Source organism: Genypterus blacodes, unplaced genomic scaffold, assembly GCF_046128005.1.
Source record: "Genypterus blacodes isolate CSIRO-AG114 ecotype Tasmania unplaced genomic scaffold, CSIRO-AGI_Gbla_v1 ptg000017l_1, whole genome shotgun sequence".
Taxonomy (NCBI): domain Eukaryota; kingdom Metazoa; phylum Chordata; class Actinopteri; order Ophidiiformes; family Ophidiidae; genus Genypterus; species Genypterus blacodes.
This window is the reverse complement of record NW_027466831.1, coordinates 406900-425541: the sequence shown is the minus strand read 5'-3', so window position 1 is coordinate 425541 and position 18642 is coordinate 406900. Positions and strand designations below refer to the sequence as shown.

The window sequence follows — 18642 nt, the reverse complement described above, 5'->3', positions numbered from 1 at the left end:
CTTACAATAAACAGTACATATCAAACTTAAAAAACAAGGTGTCATGAGGACATATAATTCTTACAGTACCACTAAATGCAGAAAGATAAAAGAGGATTGAGTCACGCCAAGAGGAGCTAAAAAATACTTAAGATGAATGTATAATGGTGTGTTGGACTATGATTTGTACTGTGGATGCTTTGTGAATAAATACCTGTTATATGAGAGAGCTTATGATTAAGGATCATTTTGTGCATTTCTTGCATTTTCTGTCTCTTCAGGCACATCAGTTACGGCAGCTACCTCAAAGGTTAATGTAAAATGTCATCATGTTAATGTTTGCACAGATGACTAAGAGCTTCATGAATGAGCTGCTGAATGTGTACTTTTACGGCTTAATGTGCTTACACTATAATATTGTTGGACTGGGTTATCATATTCTGGTCACTCATATTATTCTGTGCACAGTACAACGATGGCATGGTTAGGTTTCTCTGACCTGGTGTTCTGATTTATGACGCACCCACACACACAACAGGTGCGCCTATAAAAAAAATGTGCAGGAGGTTGAAAACAAACAGGTACGTGCTTCACCATTGTGACTCTGAGAGACTTTGACAGTCCTAAGCAATCATTAAACACACTTGTAGATAAAGAGGCCCTGCAGTGCGGCGGCGAAAGTGTCACAAAGTTGCCAAAGTGTCCTCACTGTCAAGTCAAGATAGTGACTTGTATTCTACTATGGATCATGGATAGTATGTTTCTGGGGTCTGTGTTGACCTGTGTGGGGTGGCTCAGGGTGGTAGAGCCTGGCAGTAGGGAGGGTGGTGGTTGGATTCAGCCAAGCACAAGTCGCTTGGCCTAGTGTTGTTGCCCCTCCCATCAGTGAATGATATATAAGTCCAGTGCGATTACCTGTAGGTTATCAAAATGTCTGATATGTCTGATAAGTTCAGTAACAGTAACAGTTCACTTCCTGTTGCAGTTATATTCTGTATATAAATGACAGCAAACCTCAAGCAGAAGTCAACTTTCAGGCGTTTTGTGCCATCTAGTGGACACAGAGAGACTGCAGGGTTAGAATCCAGTGAATCAGTTACCATGGTTACTACATGACCTTTGTTTGTGAAGAAAAATCATTAATTCATGTCATCCACATAATGGACCAAATTTCTATGACTTCTTCGTCATAGATAAGCGATAAGAAGCAGCTTGGATCAACGTGGATTAAATGATGTCCACATAAATACTCTTCATCAGGGCTCAGACTCACAGCATCATCAGACCTGCAGGGACCCACACCTCCGAGCCAGTGATCTTCACATAACGTAAAAGAATGTGTACTTGATGATGCCATACCAGACATGTTGTCCTCTTTGTTAAATGTCACTTTATTTCCAATTCTCTCTTCTTTCCCGTGCAGGTCCCACAGGCGCAGATTGATATACTATCTAACATGGATCCTTCTGTGTTTGCCTGTGGCCTCCTTGTGCTGCTGTTCAGCCCGGTCGCCCCCCTGTGTATACCCACTGACTTTACCCTTTATGTGGAGAAGCCAGAGTGTGACTACTGCGTCGCAATCAACACGACAATTTGCATGGGATTCTGCTTCTCTAAGGTATGAACTGTATGTCTTTTGCTGTGTAAGAACTTCAAGCATCTTCTTTAGAAAGAAAAGATAACAGATAAGGGGAAGTTTTAGTATCAAATAGGAATACACTTTCCATGATGTACATTTGGTAAATAATCTTGGAGATGTCTTACTTCAGTATATATATTTTAAACACCTGGACAGATTGTAAAATAGAATAGAATAGTCTAATTGTGTATGTTTGTGTGTTTTGGGACTTTTTTAGTATAAGGTATCATGTATCTTGTGTTGACAGGACATCAACATGAACATCAACATCAACAGGCGACGTAATCTTATCCAGACGGGTTGTGCCTATGATAAAGTGGAGTACCGCACAGCCATACTCCCTGGTTGCTCCTTTGTTGCCGACCCTGTTTTCACCTACCCTGTGGCCCTCAGCTGTCACTGCAGCGCCTGCTCCACTGACGGCAACGAGTGCGCCCACAGAGCCAGCAGGAAGGGAGCGACATGCACCAAACCAGTCAGACGGATCTACCCTTACCCTGAGAAAGCAAGCTATCTGCTCCCATTCTGAGTCCCGTGCTTTTATTCTAAACATTCATCTGTTTCATGATGATGAAATGTATCTTGTGAATAAAGATGTCTGTTTTGCTGACAACAGGGATGAGTTTGCTATTTTTACTATGTTCATTATTCATCCTTGCCCTGGAACAGCAACTTAGTTAAAGATGATGTCTCCAAATAGCTCTGACTCAACTGTGCTTGGCGTCATCCCATCCAGTGTTGAACTGTTTGTTTGCTAGATAATAAACATAAGTGTGACAATACGTCACGTTATGCAGCTATATTTACCCTCACGTCATTCTGGTAGGCACATGGTGTTTATACACCTCTTCTTATAAACCAGCTGATCATCTGATAAACCATGGCGATGAGGCATAACACGTGCAGAAGGATCACAGTACTTTTGATTAAGTTTGTTCAAAGATGAAGTCATTTGTAGGTTAATCCCAAGTTCACTTTTCCATGAGCAACAGGAGTTTACAAAGACAGCTGGAGTTTATTAATAGCTCAGTAGCTCAAAGTAACAAGGGAGAAAATACGCCGGTCACATGCAGTCTCCCTTGACCCTCAAATACGATCAAACATCAATCAGTCAACATTGATATCCTTACCACAGTCCATGTTCCCTGACTGTGTTATCTGTATATACTGAATGTTGATCCAGAAACTCCCATTCTTCAGCCCAGAATAGAATGAAATAGAAGGCGATCCAAGTTAGCTCTCGTTTCCCCTTTTACCTGTTCACATTGTTGATTATGTAACAGCATCTTCCACAGTTGAGAGGAAATTATAGTTTGTTTTGTCATTGTGGAGTTAATTCACCATGATTGTGAAGCATAAAAGCAGTTATGTGAAGACAACATAGAGATCAATTATCCTGTCTCTAGCCAAATCAGTAAAGGAATAAAAGGATATTTTAACCATGAATGTTGCAGCAAAGCCAGGTAGCCAGAGAGACCAGAGCAGTTTGCATAGAATGTGAATGGACAGCTTCAATGACGTTTGAAAGCTTGAGATTCCTGACAACTTGACCCCCGGGCTTAACCTCCCCAGGGTGGACAGAACATTCTAGCCTGCTAGAACTTGTGGTCAGTTTTTATTTGGTGTGTTAGAGTATGTTTTTTTCACCTACTCATCTACAGTATATGCATGCAAACTGTTTATGATATCAGTTGTTTAGGTATTATATTTCTGTATTTCTTCCTTTCTTATGGTTTTTATTAAACATGCTCTTGGTACAAATAATCCTTGATTCGCTTTGGCTTTAGTGCATTTCTCATGTATATAACAAGATGGTCAATGGTGCTTTACACTGCATTTAACAAAAACAACATCAGAATGCAACAGCTAATCAGACTTGAAAACAATCAGACTGTTATTGCACAAAGGTTTGAAATGCCCTGTGTGGTCCAAGCCCACAGCACGAATACCCTTATGGATAAAGCAATGGTTGAAATGGAATTTGCGTCTGTCAGCACTAAAAGAGAAGCAGTTATGTGGGACACATACCGACCACTGTTCCAGGACCAAGCCTCTTTTGTTTAGTTGTGACTCAGACAGAAAAAAATGTGTTGTTTTATAAAGGTTGGCTGGAATTCACTTCGGTGGTCTGTTGTTGTTGTTGTTATTGTTGTTGTGACAAATTCACCTCAAATTCATCATGACTTTTACTGACTATTAGTGTATTATTTCACAAGATTATATACACACAAGGGAAAATAGACTTGTGGAAGTGCAGTGCATGAAATTTGATTTATATTTGATTGTTTAAATATCTTCCAGACTAAATGCACAGGCCTAAAGGTCCATGAAGTTTTCTGTGTGCACCTTGTTAGATGTTCGGATAGAGATTGTGGGGAATCTGCAAAGTCTCCCTGGACTAGACTAGACTAGACTAGAAGAATGATGTAACATTGCACAATTTTAAGTAGGTTAGTTATACCTGCCAGGGGGACACCTGACAGGTTCTGACACGCTTTATTTGTTCTTAAGAGCTTGTCCACTGACATTTACTGTACGACATGACACCTGGAATGTTTGACGAAGGGTTATATCTATGAGCTTCGAAGAACTTGTTTGGACAGTGCTGACAGATGATACATTGTGTGAAACAACCTGTACTTTGATATTATGTAACTTATAATGTGTAGTTTGTGCACCTGCAAATAAAACAATTATGTAGGATTTAACAAGCACACGCATGTAAATAAGAGACAGACAGGCATTAGTTTTTAATCTTGCAGATAATAGATAGATTGAATATGCATATACTCTTTTCCTGCAACACCCTGCCTCAGTACACAAACCCTTAGGAACCCACCCTGCAGGCTGTCTATTACAAACAGTGTCTTGACATTTGTGTGCTGAGCACCTGAGACCGTTAGAGAAGATGACTTTGACCTGTATACCTGCGTGTTTTCACTAAAGAAGCCCACCAACCTGTCCAGACCTGCCTGAGGCGCATAGTATAAAATAGAATAGAATAGAATAGAATAGAATAGCGTAACTTCACTGGTTAAGTTAGCAAACCATTGACACAAACCATGGACCTACAACATTTACATAATATTCTACCTATTACCAAATCATATCTGATTATATCTTGTCAACTTTCAAGTCAACTTTATTTCCACAGCCCAATATCACATACAAGGGACTTTACAGGCCCACATAAAGAAAATTCCCGACCCAGTCCTAAACTCTCTAGGAAGACAGGGAGAAACTCCCAAGAGAACCTGATATCTGTGAGTCATAAATGTGGTAAAACCAAACATAAGATTAGTCCCTTTGTACAACACAACATAAGCCAATGTGGTGTGCATACTGCTACTACTTCTTCCTACCATTATAACCTCACATGACAATCTGTTATGACTGTACTTCCCCCTCAAAGGCTGCCATGTCCCAGTCTGAGTCACAGTCAGTCACAGGCAGAGCGAGTCCCGCCCCTCCCCCGCTCGGCCCACACAGCATCCAATCGCGTGCCAGTATCCAAATCAGCTGGCCACCGATTGGCTGAGAGCGAGCCGTGTCGGACGGCGCATGCGCTTTCCCTCCCCCCACTGGAACTTGAATGGAATTTTCCACTGACTTCTCCATCCATATAACTAGAGTCGCAGCCAGATACCGGTACTAGTTCAGACAACGAATACTCATCGCAACAACGCGTAAAGACAAAGAATCAACAAACAACCTCGAGACAACATACAAGTAAGAAAAATGGAATTGTAGAGGACGCAACGTGTATTTAAACGTCTGGACGCTTTTAACACGAGTCAGGTAGACTTTTTGCCAGCGTGTGTTGTGTTGAATGGGTGGCGCCGTTATCTAGCCGTGGCTACCGCGTTATCGAAGTGGCTACTTCCCTTTTATATGCTCCTTTTAAATAAATGCATGGCTTTATATTCCTGTAGTATTACAATGTTTTCCGTGCACGACTACACTCCATATTCATTTTTTTTTCCTACAAGTGAATTTGAAATGTTTTAAAGCGCAGTTGTTTTATAAATTTGCTCCTTTCGCGGTAACTTTAGTTCGAAAGCGAACAAATAAGCAAAGTTTTCAATCGACGCTGTTAGTTCGGAGCGCAAGTAAGAGTACAATAGGATCAGTAAGTAAGAGCGTTACAGCTGACCAATGGCTGCAGTGACCATATATGGAGTACCGGAATGTAAGCTGGGGCACGCTGCGGCTTGACTCACATTTCAAGAACTCTGCCGGCTGCATCACCTCCCATGATCCTTTCAGGCGCATAGATAAAGTGAAGCCCCTCCCGTGTGTGATAAGCTTTGTGCCTCGGTGACACTTATACTGGCCAGAATACTCTGTGTAATGTGCTATAATATCGCTTAACCCCTGTCATTTTCTCCCTATAGGACTCCATTCACCGATTGATTGAATAACTCTTGGATCACCTCACTTTCACATCTTCTACCTTCACTTGTTTCAAGGTCATCATGTCTCAGCCACAGATCAGGTTAGTCACCTTTTCGTGTTTATCAATTGCATCTCGTTAAATAAAATAAGTGTGTTGTGATCTATCATATTGGTATTATTAAATTAATTTGTTCTCTTCATTCTAATCTCTTCCAGCCTTCCAGCCAAGCTCATTAACGGCGGCATCGCTGGCATCGTTGGGGTTACCTGCGTCTTTCCCATTGACTTGGCAAAGACCAGGTTACAGAATCAGAGGCCAGGACAACAAGTCTACAAGAGCATGTGAGTCTGGCATCCTGTTGTCAAAGCCAAAGCTCACACCCAACTCACCTGTCATAGCACAAATGAAGCTACAGACCGGCTCCATGTATCCCGCTGCTATTCTGGTTAATCCCACTGTGGCGTGTCTATTTGTCTGTATGTCCTAACGGTGAATGGGTACAAACCCCTAACTTACCAGACCATGACATGAGTTATTCTTCCTCATCCCTCTCCCATGGGTGGTCTAAACCCTTTGGAATGCAGAGAGCCGGTGTAAAATTACAGCTCCAGCCCCACTGAGCATCCGTGATCCGCCCCAGCAGCCATTATTCCATTTTCTTTGATAAAAATGTATGGTATTGTGTGAGCTTTTGATGGTTTGTACTGATGTTGGTTGCTTTGTCTTTCTTCAGGGTGGACTGCCTGGTCAAAACCGTTCGATCAGAGGGCTACTTTGGCATGTACAGAGGTAAGAAGACCACATTTCACTATTAGGAGGCGATTAGGCGGCCAGTGAATCAACCTAAGAGTAATTTACAAACACTGGTGTAGCTTTTTGTATGAATCAGACTGAAGATTACCCAGAGTTCATTCACTTATTTCCCAGTGCATGAATTAAGAATAATAATCAGTCAAAAGTCACAAAACTGTTGATGGAAGAGACGTGGCCAAAGCTGCCGTTCTCATTCAGATGTGCTTTGCGACGTTTTTGCTCTGTAAATGTATAAATAAGTTCTATGAGCTACAGAGGAAATGCATCGCCTTCTTTGTCAATCAAATGAGTATGTAGAGCAAAAGGTAGACTCTGATGGACACAGTTTAATGATAGGAATCTCGAGGCCTTTAGTTGGGCCTCTGCTTGTGTGAGGAATGCTGTTTGTATGCATCTGTGTTTTTCATATTACAGACGTGGTCCCCCCGGGGTTTTGAAGGCTAGCCGATAAGGCGCAGCCACGCTGGAGGCAAATCATTAAATGGTTCTTACCACACTGTTCTATTCAAACAAGTTTATTTGTTGTAGCTCATCTCTGTTCTGTATTATGACTCTTTTTGTTTGTAACTACCTTGGCCGTCTCTCTCCTGTCCTGTCCATTCACCATGTCCCTCCCATAAATCTAGACCGTGGATCGTTCCCTCAGCCTTTGGTTGATGGTGTTAATGCTTCTGCTTTGACCTTAAGAACACGTGCAGAGTGTAATCACACACCCTCAGTCTGTGTGGGCGGTTCACTGTCAAAGATTATGTCGATCCTTTTAACATTTCTTTACTAATGAATGCGCTCTGCATTTCCTGTCATTAACCCACTTACTGACTTGTTTCTAGACTTATAGATTTATCTGTTTAAGTTGTTTCCCCCTCCTACGTGGGGCCTGAGATCTTGAGTTTCTTTAGTTTCTAGACTTTTCTCATACTTTTCCTTCTGAACATTCATTATTTTCATTTATTCTTCTGTTGTCCTTGTGTTGTTTCTCAATTTCTATTGAAATGTTGGTTGTTAAATGTCATGTATGATGAAATAATCCCCCTCCATCATCATGTCTGAAAAACACTCCAAGTTGAGCCCATGTCTTGTCTTTGTGTAGATTAGCCTTAAAATGAATTGGTTCAATGCTAATGTTGCAATGATAGTGGTGGGGAATATTCTGTAGTACCATGAACTGAAAGATGGACGTTTGATTGTGAATGCGTCGCTCATTCCTGCTGTCTGTCTCCTCAGGCGCTGCTGTGAATCTAACACTGGTCACACCGGAGAAAGCCATCAAGCTGGCTGCTAATGACTTCTTTCGACATCACCTTGCCAAGGACGGGTAAGCAAAGCCGCCTGCCCGACCTCGGGTTCAGGAGATCGTGGCGTCCTGATTGTCTTGTTATTTATATCCTGTCTCTGTTGTGTTAACAGGAAGGGGCTCACGGTGTTCAAAGAGATGCTGGCCGGCTGTGGTGCCGGCATGTGTCAGGTGGTCGTCACCACGCCCATGGAAATGCTTAAGATCCAGCTACAGGACGCAGGCAGGCTAGGTGAGAACCAGTTTCAGAGCCAGCAGGCGTAGGTGTGCTTTTGCAAGAGTTGTGACATCCTTGTGTAACCGCCGTTCATGCCTGAGGTTAAATATGTGCTTATGTTTTGTGTGAAGCTGCCCAGCAACAGAAGCCCGGCGTGATGTCCTCCACAAAGCTCCCGGCCACCAACACCATGCTCAAACGCTCCTTCAACTCCGGCCTGGTAGTCGCTGCACCGCGTGCTGTTTCTGCGACACAAATAGCCAGGGAGCTCCTCCACACACAGGGCCTCTCAGGGCTCTACAAAGGCCTGGGGGCGACACTGATGAGGTGAGACTGTGAGACTTTGCCGTCAACCTGTCTGCCATGTGTCATACCCGGAGGTCAGTCTGTAACCAGTTTGTTTTGTTTGCTCTCAGGGACGTTCCTTTCTCCATGGTCTACTTTCCCTTGTTTGCCAACTTGAATGGGCTCGGCAAACCCAGTCCAGACAAGCCGGCGCCCTTCTACTGGGCCTTCCTCTCCGGCTGTGCGGCTGGATCCACTGCTGCGGTGGCTGTGAATCCATGTGACGGTGAGTCTCTGCGGCGAACCGGTGTCGGCCCTGGTTCCTCCTGGCTTTAACAGCAGACATTAAATGTTTCAGAATGTTATCTTACGACTGTTGTTCCTTCTTTCCAGTGGTCAAGACCAGACTGCAGTCGTTAAACAAAGGCTCCAGTGAGGAGTCTTACAGTGGCGCTGTGGATTGTATACGGTAAGGCTGCTGAGCTACTACCACTCTTTGTTAGGTTCTTTGTTTTTCTTAATCTGTGTACTTAATAAACGACCTTTTCTGTGTCCACAGCAAGATCTTGAGGAACGAGGGACCATCTGCTTTCCTCAAAGGTGCCGGCTGTCGGGCTCTGGTTATCGCCCCTCTTTTCGGTATCGCACAGGTGATGTACTTTGCGGGAGTTGGAGAATATATCCTGGACAACTCTCCTCTGAGCCTGCTGTCGGCGTGAGAGCCCAGTGGCCGTTGGTGCTCGGGGATGCACAGGGACCCGCAAACACCCGGCAGCTACCTAACAACAGTTTACAGCTCGACGAAGAGACACAGCCAGCCTGAACCTGTAATTCCATCTTCCGTACTGACCTGAAGGCTGTTTGCACTTTAGTGAGGCGTGTGTGAGGCCGTAGTCAGTGTTGCTCCGGCCTGATGGGTAGAGACTGAAAGTTGCAGTGTTCTTAATTTTTTTTTTTTTTAACTCCCAGATGACCCTGCTTCTTCTCCCTCTGTGAGGAAGAGGAGCTTGGTCCCTCAACCTATATTGATGTTTTCTTGCATGTTTGCATTTTTCACTTGTTGAACATGTAAGAAACATTTTTAATAACTACAGTTTTTTGTTATTTTCTATTGTTTTCCCCTTATATCTGAAGTCATTACACACTTTGATCGGGGGATTATGATGGGGATCCACTTTACACATGCAAAGCAATGTTATACTTTTTCTATATGGAGGAATCTCCAGCATAAATGTGAGTGTAAATGTTTGCTGTGACTGATCATGAACCTACCTGCTGACATGGGACCACATGTTTTGATAGACCGTTCATACTATCCTGTTGTATACTTGAGATTTGCTCTATAACAATCTGTGAATAGTGGTCTTTGTTTATGTCTGTAAATAATCATTTATGTATGTTACTTTTGTGTTTGTCCATATTACATCAATATACGCAGCATAGGGGGCTGAAGTCACACGCAGCCCTCTGTGATTTATGCCTTAACAGACTGAATTGACATTTCTCTCATCTTGAGACGCATTTAGGTCAGAACAGCATTATGTTACTGTGACCATGTTATGACTGTTACCACACTTATACTTGATGGCTTTTTGTACATGCAAACATTAAATCTTACGATTCACTCATTCAGTCTCTTTACTGTGTCTGCTGGGTTGTTTGGGAAATAGTAAAATAAACAGACAGACTATAGGTATAAGTAAAGTACCAGAATAGATGCTCTTGTGTGGCAGTAATGATATGCCGTTGTGTATACTTTGTCGTGAGAAACCGCTGAAAAGCTGAAATCTCCCGCGTAGTCGGAAATTTATTCAGAAGAAATGGAGGGGGGAGGGGTGTAGGAACCCAGAGCAGCAGCTGTGTGAAACCATTTGCTATCTGAGTAACTCAGGTTTGTTCCCTCGCTTCTGTGCTGCACGTCCACTGTCTCTGCCTGTTGCCGTGTTACGGGAACTCACTGACCACAAACTTTCACAACCTGTCTGCAACTGAGATGCAAATGTATGACTCATAAACACCAAATGACTTTTTAATTATGATCAACAGCTTGTTAAGAGCCCACATAAACATTATTAATTTTAATATTTCTATAATTCACAAGGTATTGGCACGCCAACAAAATTTACATCCACAATAATTCACACAGAATGCAAACTAGCTCACTATTACAGTTCACACACACTCTACAGAGCTGGAGTAGAACACATTCAGTTATCCTTTAAGCCAGTGGGGAGTCACACAGTGGCAGTTTGTCATTAGACCATCCCAACCCTTTGGCTTCATGTCTTATCCAAAATTTTATCCACAAAGTTCTTTGTGCTTTGAAGTAAGAATACTTGAGAATATTCGCAGGCAGAAAGCACAATGAGTAGATAAGTGGTACATAATGTAAAGGCTTGTGTTTGTCTGAACAAGCAAATAATTACAAGGTTCATTTTCTGCAAGGGGGAGGCTAGACCTCAAAACATTTAACCACACAAAGCACCATGAACTTTAGAACTTTATATTACATAACAGGGATAGAAAAGATCCGGAATAAATAAGGTTAACAATAGATGCATAAAGAAGGCATGAATATTTACAGCAATACTCCCTCTGTCATAACATTCCTGCGTCAGTGAGGGATTGATGGAGTATGTTGGAGCTGAGCTGCAGCATGTGGGGATGCCAACAGTGTAACGAGAGCATGTTAAAACTGAGGAATGTCACAGCGCTGTGCCGAAAGCAGAGTGTGTGTTATGGGAAAGAAGACAAAAATAAATCAGTGTGTCAATGCTGGTGGAGCTGAGTAGAGGATGCAAAGATGGCAGCCTATTGTGTAGAGTTTGATGCAGGACTGGGGTTGTTGGTATTTCTCCCCACCACATTATCCTAAACAATGATGAATCTCTTTGGTGTTTCTCCTTCCTGTGTATGCGCATTGATTATGGAGGGCTCATTGAGTCTGTAGGGGCTCGGCTGGTCGACTCACCATCTATATAACCTCCCTGCTGCTCCTGATGGCACAACACAGCACCATGCTGAAGATCATACCTATGATCTGAACACAGAATCACAACACACGCATGTTAATAAAGCATCAACAGAGCTTCATGTACGGCTGCAAAGAATTGGCATGATTAAATTCTGTTTATGAAAGTTATAAAATGACATTTTGAAAATTCTTACCATCACTCCTGCAATACCAATGCCAATGAATCCAATGATGTACAGCTTTTCAATGAAGAAGTCTGTTATTGCAGTCAGACAGTCCTGGAAACAGAGAAAATAATCACAATCACACTCATTCAGATCAATCATCATAATGTAGCACTGTTGATATCTACTGAAATGTTGTTTTTAACGAAAAATAGCATATACATTACATTGGTAATACTGATGTGTGTAACAACTTGCATTTGGTATTAAAACGGTGATCTACTGCCACCGTGTGGTTATATAGAGATTACAGCAGGCCTGCGGCTTTACCTTGGTGACCTCCTCAGTCTCTGGGCACAGGGCCGGGTTTGGTGTGGAACCTCCACAACAGTTCAACTATCAATATAAAGAAAAACAAACCTTTCAGATGTTTCCATGGCAACGATTACATTATGAACGAACGTGAGCAGTGTTTTTACTTACAACATTGTGGTAGATGAATGTTATTGTGGTGCTATTGGAATTGTGGATGTCAGTGATGGCATTACTGTAAAACCTCTGGACTTCCTCCACAATCTGTTATTGAGAGATGATAACAAATTCAGTAAGTTATAATAGTTTTGAGAATGAAGTGCACGTATCAATCTGATATTTTAGAAATTGTACCTGTTCCCTGTTAAAGAATCCAAACACTCCAGCAGCGATCTCTGCACCGAAGATGATCAGAAGGCAAGTGAAGAACTGGAGAAGAGAACAGAATCTTACTGCTGCAACCAAAACACGTCTGTCTCTGTCTACAGGTTTGGCTTTAGTGATGAGCTAAGAATCATTAAGTCACATGCTTTATTAAATGCCAGTATAGGAATATCCCAAAAAATTGTGGCACATGAGTCTTCAAGACTTCAACCCACCGATCCAAGGAGACACTGAGATTCACGCATGGCTCCAAAGCAACCAAAGAAGCCCACCACCATCATGAGGCCTCCAGCAATGAGCAGGATGTACACAGCTGTGGGGAGGGGGGGAGTGGAGACAGAGCAGACGGATCGATTCATTTAATTATATTATGCAATGGAAATACATATGAAAAACTAAAACAGTGGTGCTTTGTTAATGTAAACGTGACAGGACAGGCTTTGTTCTCTGTCATATCACTGCAGTTTAGAGGCTCGACAGACGATGGCAGCACGATCCAAGTGCTTGCAGAGCTTTGTTGACGGCACGGTCACAAGAGGACTGTTGTTCTATCTGACTAATAACACAAATGTGAAGGCGGAAACTCCTCAGTGCAGCCATTTATGAATTTTGTGCAATGAGTCAAGATGAAAGAGATCTGAAACAATAGAAAGTCTCACATGACGTAACGTGAATTAAACTCAAGTTGTTGTTCTGCATCTCGGTCGAGTTCTGTCACAGTTCTATTGCTGTGAATCAAATATAAAATCTACAGAGAAATAGAGATTTTTAGCACAGAGCTTTAAACACTGAATGAAAGCCTGTGTTACCATACAGTCCAGAGCAAAGCTTCAAGTTTACTATGGTAGCAGATTCAGTTGGAAAACGTTTAGAATATACACACACACAAAGCCCTGAAGGAGCAAAAGCAGCAAACAGATGCTGCGTTATTATGAAAGTAAATCAAATTGACTGAAACAATAAGTGGCGTACAGACTCCCCTGTGCTCTCTAAAAGCTGGGATGACGTCGTCTCTCTTTCCCTGCTCCCAACCCTCACTACTGAATCCTCCACACTGAAACCATACACCCACCCGGGCCGGTCCCTCCGGTCCCTCCGGTCCCGGCTGAGGGCCTAATCAGTAAAAGAGTCAGCAGCCACTACAGCAATCTAATTAATCCACATGGGAGATACAAGCTGTTGTTTTCCTGCTGTTGAACAAAGAGTAAAGATGAGGCCGTCTACTCTGCACACACCGCTGTAGCTTCAAGCACAGCAAAGTATAAGACAGGTTGCAGACCATCTTCGCTTGTGTTGTTTTCATCACTTAAGCACTACTTTACCCTAGCAGGCGCTTACAGGTTATTTTATTATTATTTACTGTAGTAAATACTTCTGTAATTTATACTACTGTAATTTATACTTCCTCTCTGTAAAACCTGTAAATGTAAATCAGTGAGCGTGAACAGATGTTTCTGGCTTCATTTCACTTGCTTGCTTCACTTGCTCTCTCATATAAGCTTGTGCAGACATAATGGCTGTTTACACGCAGCGGCAGGTGACACAATGGAAAGTGGAGAAAGTGCTCCGCTTCTTCTCTTTACAGGTACAAGAAGGCACACACATACACACACACATATCAGGTTGATACTGTATTTATTTATAGCTAAGGTTCCTCTGTAAGATGACAGTGTTGTGATCAGTCTCGTCTGCAGGATAATAAATTGATTAGTTGATCAAATGATCAAATTGTGTCACAACGAGAGCTGCTCCGGGCTGGTTTACCGTTCACACACGCGATCATTAAAGACGTGTGTGCAAGGCTGAATAAAGAAAGGAGCTGATGTGATATTTGCATGGCAAATTTAACTAAACTAAATGAGTATATTTCCAAGTTTGTATAATCAAATAACAGTGAGAATATGAACCATGGCTGAATTTAAGAAGCTGGTCTGCTGCTGTGTGATAAATTGCTTTGTGCAAGTAAGAAAGGACTGATATCGCGACTATTGCCTCTAACAGAGTCCTCAGGGTGGAAGAGTGTCACCTGCCCCACCCAGCACGATACTGGGCCCAGAGGGGAGCAGCTCCATGAAAGCACAACAGAGAACCGATGAAGTGAAGTCACCATTTTAGGTCACGCTCTGAATGGGAGTATCACAAGAATAGGACTCATTCTAATGTGTTCAGCCTACAGAGAGAGAGGGGGGGGGAGAGAGAGAAAGAGGGGGGAGAGAGAGAGAGAGCGAGAGAGAGAGAGAGAGAGAGAGAGAGAGAGAGAAAGAGAGAGAGAGAGAGAGAGAGAGAGAGAGAGAAAGAGAGGCCTATTGTCTCCATTACTGCAACATTAAAGGGTGTTTGTCTTTTCTACTGTATGTTTTACTTGGCAAAAGCTCCTCATTTAATATCAATCAGGAGTAATTGAACAGGTTTCCCCTCATTATCTTGAGCTGTGGCGATGTGCTGTAGTGATTCAGAAAGACACCGTGTGACGTACCGATGAAGAAGGTGTCAGGAGCTCCGTCACCTGTCAGGAGCTGCACTGTTTCTGGCTCAAATCTGAGCCACAGACCCACAGACAGAACGAAGAGGCCAGACAGCTGAGGGAGCAGATAGAACACAGGCAACAATAACAGTTAACATGCAAGGTTTCATGAGACACTTGGAAAGGCTTCACACTTTCAGTATTTGTGTTGATTGAGTTGATAGTGTTGATTTCCAGGTGTGTATCCAGGCTGGTTTTTAATGCTGGTGTCCTCCTCTCCTGCTTCTTGACTACCTTTCAGTTTTTTCCCTTTGTTTATTCAAAACAAACTGCTGCCGCCACCACAGATTTGTTTAACGGTATCACCTGCAGTGCTGAGCGCAGAGCTAAATAACCATCGTCTGAATTACTACTCATTGTATCAAGTGACGAAAGAGTAGAAAAAGAGAATTTATTTCCAGGACATATTTTTGAAACCATCTTCTAAACCTCAGCTATGTGAGATGACACTGCATCAGTGTGACAGGTGGGATGTGGCTGATGATGGAGCTGAGATGAGAGCAGCTCCATCATCAGCCACATAACATCTTTTCTTTAAAACCACCAATGTTGTGTTTAATTAAACACTGAGAGTTCTGTTCAGTCAACATTTGCATGTTTGTGTCTTTGGTGAGAGCCAACGAATGTTGAATCATGTTATTTTGTGCTATCTTCAGTTGTGATCATCTATTTATTCGTACAGCTTGTAGCACAAAGCAGTTCAGTTTCTGTTGCTGTGGCAACTAGAGTGGGAGCGAAATGATTGGAAAAGTCTGTAAGAACAGCTTATGTTTCCATATGGACCATCACATCATCATACCTACACGCCAGCATCCCAGCAGCCTCAGCGGTCGTCTCAGCCACAGGCTGTGCCAGCCTCAGAGGCCTGCTGATGTAAATCACGCTGGTTGCTTGTTGGCTCCGCACCCCAACATGGCAGAGTACTGTACGGCCCTTTGGCTCCCACCACAACAGCACTGCTTTCACTCCCAAAACCACTTAACAAAGAGGCTGCTGTGTGTGGGTGACACTACTTTGAACACAAATGATCAACTAACAAAGTGCAGATGTCAGATGTCAATGCAGCTTCCCTCATGTATCATTTAGCTGTAAAACACCAGCATCCATTGAAGAAAATGATCTTTATCTATGCATAAAGGCACATTTCCCATGCATGGTTATGTTTGAACGGTAATAAAGAAGCTCTTATATAATGTCAACACCCTCAAACCATTAAAATGTGCCTGTTTGCCGATCTGCTGGTTCTTGGCTGTGAGATGAGGCATACTTAACCAAATTTGGCACAGCTTTTGTATTCTTAAGTAAATTCTGCCTGAGGAAATCTATTCACTTTCAGCTCCACAGTACTAACAGCTGTCACATGACGGATGAGCCACAGCTCAGTGACACCCTGGTCCCATCCTCTGCTGCTTTCTCCCCTCCAGCATCACTGCAGGTAACCTTATCTGTGCAGAATAATGTAGTGTAACACTCCATAACAACAAGCCATCACACACACATTTGGAGCTGCAGCAGGAAAGTCACAGCACAGTGCTAAACTATGAGACAGGATCTGAGCACAGACTGTGTTGGAAAAGTAGCAACACACTGCAGCAGGGAGCTGTGCACACACTGCAGGAAGACCATGTTACTGAGTGTGTGCAGGCCGTAAATTACACCAGTGTTAAAGTGTTCTTAAGTGTGGTTTCATGTGCTGCTTTTAAAGACATTTCATTTATTTGCTCCCATTAATTATTAAATGTGTTTATAGAATAATATATATAATCTAACCACATATGAACAATTTATTCATTATTTATATTTTAATTTATCTTTAAATTACAAGTGTGTGTGTGTGTGTGTGTGTGTGTGTGTGTGTGTGTGTGTGTGTGTGTGTGCGTGTGTGTGTGTGTGTGTGTGTGAGGGAGAGGGAGAGGGAGAGAGAGAGAAGGGGGGGGGGGTAATGATATGCAGAGAGCAGGTGGATGAATTCACTCTTCAGGGTTACAGTATCACTCACCTAAAAACATAGAAAACCTACACACTCATTTTAAACTGCGATGTAACGCATCATTACATATATAAGTTATCATGTGCATGTAAACAATGAGGTGGACCACTAACAGATCTTGTGTTGTGCTCGATGGTCACGTGATATAACAGCCCTTATCGATCTCTAATCGAAAACATCCATTATACGTCCGATCAGTGTGATCACAAGTGTGATGAATGTGTGCTAAAGTAACACAGATGCTTCCAGGCTGCAGCGGACTCACCCAGAAAATGAAGTTGAAGACGAACAGCAGATATTTCACGCATTTCATCGCCCCGTGGACTTTACCCATGATGCTGCCGGTGTGTGGGCTTCTCCTCCGATTAGAGCGAATACACAAATCGACGCTTGTTGCAGTTCAACATCCACCAACACGGTAATGATGATGATGAGCTGCACCACAACACCATCCACACATGAAAACATGCGCACAAGCTGCACAGGCTGCACCGCCCCCCTCCCCTCCCTCTCTCTCTCTCTCTCTCTCTCTCTCTCTCTCTCTCTCTCTCTCTCTCTCTCTCTGTGTGTGTGTGTGTGTGTGTGTGTGTGTGCAAGGCAGGCTGGGGTTCTCTAGGTGGGGTTCAGGGGCATCTATGGGTCCTGCAGGGAGGCTCCAGGCGGTCCCTCAGCAGCAACATAAGGAGCAGTCAGTACTTCAATTTAACTGCTTTCAAATGAGTGCACAGGTTGCCAGGTTTTATATCAAAGATCCCTTTTCCCCTCAGATAAATCATGTGTGGTGCCGTTTGGTCCAATCAAAAGCTCTTATGAGGAGAATTTTGTTTTGTTTGACAAGAAAAAGCCATGTCGGTGGTGGAACACTGGATATTGTGAAACTTGAGAGGAAAACACCACCTACACCAAAACTATCAAACAGGATCATAATACATTTTTAATTCGATGAAATGATACACATCAGTGACCGTGTCATTGTGTTTTAAACTAAATAAGAGGACAAATTATATAAAACAAAAGTATATAGTTCACTCTGACACACTTGTAACCTCCATATCATCCAACCATGCCACTGATATCAATGTTTATTGTGACAATATGCCTTCTTTGCGTACTGTATGCAGCTACCTGTGATAAGTCACTGATCCACACAGCTGAGAGAAATTACAGTTGTAGCTGATGCTGTGGATCTCTATGAACTTCTTATGACAAGGATACTCAATATCAATAGAAGATGATCTTACTCCTAGAGTGAAAGCACTTTGACGTCAAAACTTAGTACAACACATATAGATTTGCTCTGTACCCAGCAGATTTCACAATTAATTTAATGGTTTACATTTCACCTCTATGCCTGCACCGGTTCATTCACTGTTTATACTAAACTAACAAGAGTCAGCAAAACCTGCTGTCAGAGAGAGAAAGAGCGATATAGAGAGATAGTAAATAAATAGAGAGAGAGAGAAACAGATAGATCTTTGAGTTGAAGTCTGTATGGAAGATTCTGGAAAGAGAATTTTACTCCATTAATACAAGCCAAATGTCAATGTGCTCTTCCCATCCGCTTATGAGTTTGGACCTGTAATTATGGCAGTGGAAGTACACCCAGATTGAAACCATATCCACAGGGCAGAAGGGAGTCCAAATCTTATTATCCTCCCACAGTCCTCCTCA

The 18642-nt window shown here is 42.7% G+C and overlaps 3 protein-coding genes across 4 annotated transcripts; 2 read left to right on the top strand and 1 right to left on the bottom strand.

Moving 5' to 3' along the window:
* The first annotated feature begins 1435 nt into the window (after positions 1 to 1435).
* LOC142991170 (thyrotropin subunit beta-like) lies at positions 1436 to 2147 on the top strand. The gene is made up of 2 exons (XM_076141197.1): positions 1436 to 1597; positions 1866 to 2147. The coding sequence occupies exons 1-2, from the start codon at positions 1436 to 1438 to the stop codon at positions 2145 to 2147; spliced, it is 444 nt and encodes a 147-aa protein (XP_075997312.1).
* A 3075-nt stretch (positions 2148 to 5222) lies between these two features.
* Positions 5223 to 10251, top strand: slc25a55a (solute carrier family 25 member 55a). 2 transcript variants are annotated; one of them, XM_076140925.1, is made up of 10 exons: positions 5223 to 5347; positions 6013 to 6113; positions 6230 to 6355; positions 6748 to 6803; positions 8052 to 8142; positions 8235 to 8353; positions 8470 to 8665; positions 8755 to 8909; positions 9017 to 9092; positions 9183 to 10251. In XM_076140925.1, the coding sequence occupies exons 2-10, from the start codon at positions 6094 to 6096 to the stop codon at positions 9340 to 9342; spliced, it is 999 nt and encodes a 332-aa protein (XP_075997040.1). In that variant the 5' UTR covers positions 5223 to 5347; positions 6013 to 6093; the 3' UTR covers positions 9343 to 10251. The 2 variants fall into 2 exon arrangements, with proteins under 2 accessions (XP_075997040.1, XP_075997041.1); XM_076140926.1 differs by lacking the exons at positions 5223 to 5347; positions 6013 to 6113; positions 6230 to 6355; positions 6748 to 6803 and adding an exon at positions 6829 to 7311.
* A 374-nt stretch (positions 10252 to 10625) lies between these two features.
* Positions 10626 to 17438, bottom strand: LOC142990951 (CD81 protein-like). The gene is made up of 8 exons (XM_076140847.1): positions 17237 to 17438; positions 14934 to 15036; positions 12673 to 12770; positions 12428 to 12502; positions 12245 to 12337; positions 12092 to 12157; positions 11792 to 11875; positions 10626 to 11663 (listed from the first exon to the last, which is right to left on the bottom strand). Exons 1-8 carry the CDS (start codon positions 17303 to 17305, stop codon positions 11598 to 11600), a joined length of 654 nt encoding a protein of 217 aa, XP_075996962.1. The 5' UTR covers positions 17306 to 17438; the 3' UTR covers positions 10626 to 11597.
* Between the last annotated feature and the right edge of the window lie 1204 nt (positions 17439 to 18642).

Coding starts and splice junctions, on each gene's coding strand:
- LOC142991170 (XM_076141197.1), top strand. CDS start 1,436: ATGGATCCTTCTGTGTTTGCCTGTGGCCTCCTTGTGCTGCTGTTCAGC. Junction 1,598..1,865: donor TGGGATTCTGCTTCTCTAAG/GTATGAACTGTA, acceptor TTGTGTTGACAG/GACATCAACATGAACATCAA.
- LOC142990951 (XM_076140847.1), bottom strand. CDS start 17,305: ATGGGTAAAGTCCACGGGGCGATGAAATGCGTGAAATATCTGCTGTTC. Junction 12,158..12,244: donor CATTCATCTACCACAATGTT/GTAAGTAAAAAC, acceptor TTATATTGATAG/TTGAACTGTTGTGGAGGTTC. Junction 11,876..12,091: donor AGACTGAGGAGGTCACCAAG/GTAAAGCCGCAG, acceptor CTCTGTTTCCAG/GACTGTCTGACTGCAATAAC.
- slc25a55a (XM_076140925.1), top strand. CDS start 6,094: ATGTCTCAGCCACAGATCAG. Junction 6,356..6,747: donor CAACAAGTCTACAAGAGCAT/GTGAGTCTGGCA, acceptor GTCTTTCTTCAG/GGTGGACTGCCTGGTCAAAA. Junction 8,354..8,469: donor ACAGGACGCAGGCAGGCTAG/GTGAGAACCAGT, acceptor TTTTGTGTGAAG/CTGCCCAGCAACAGAAGCCC.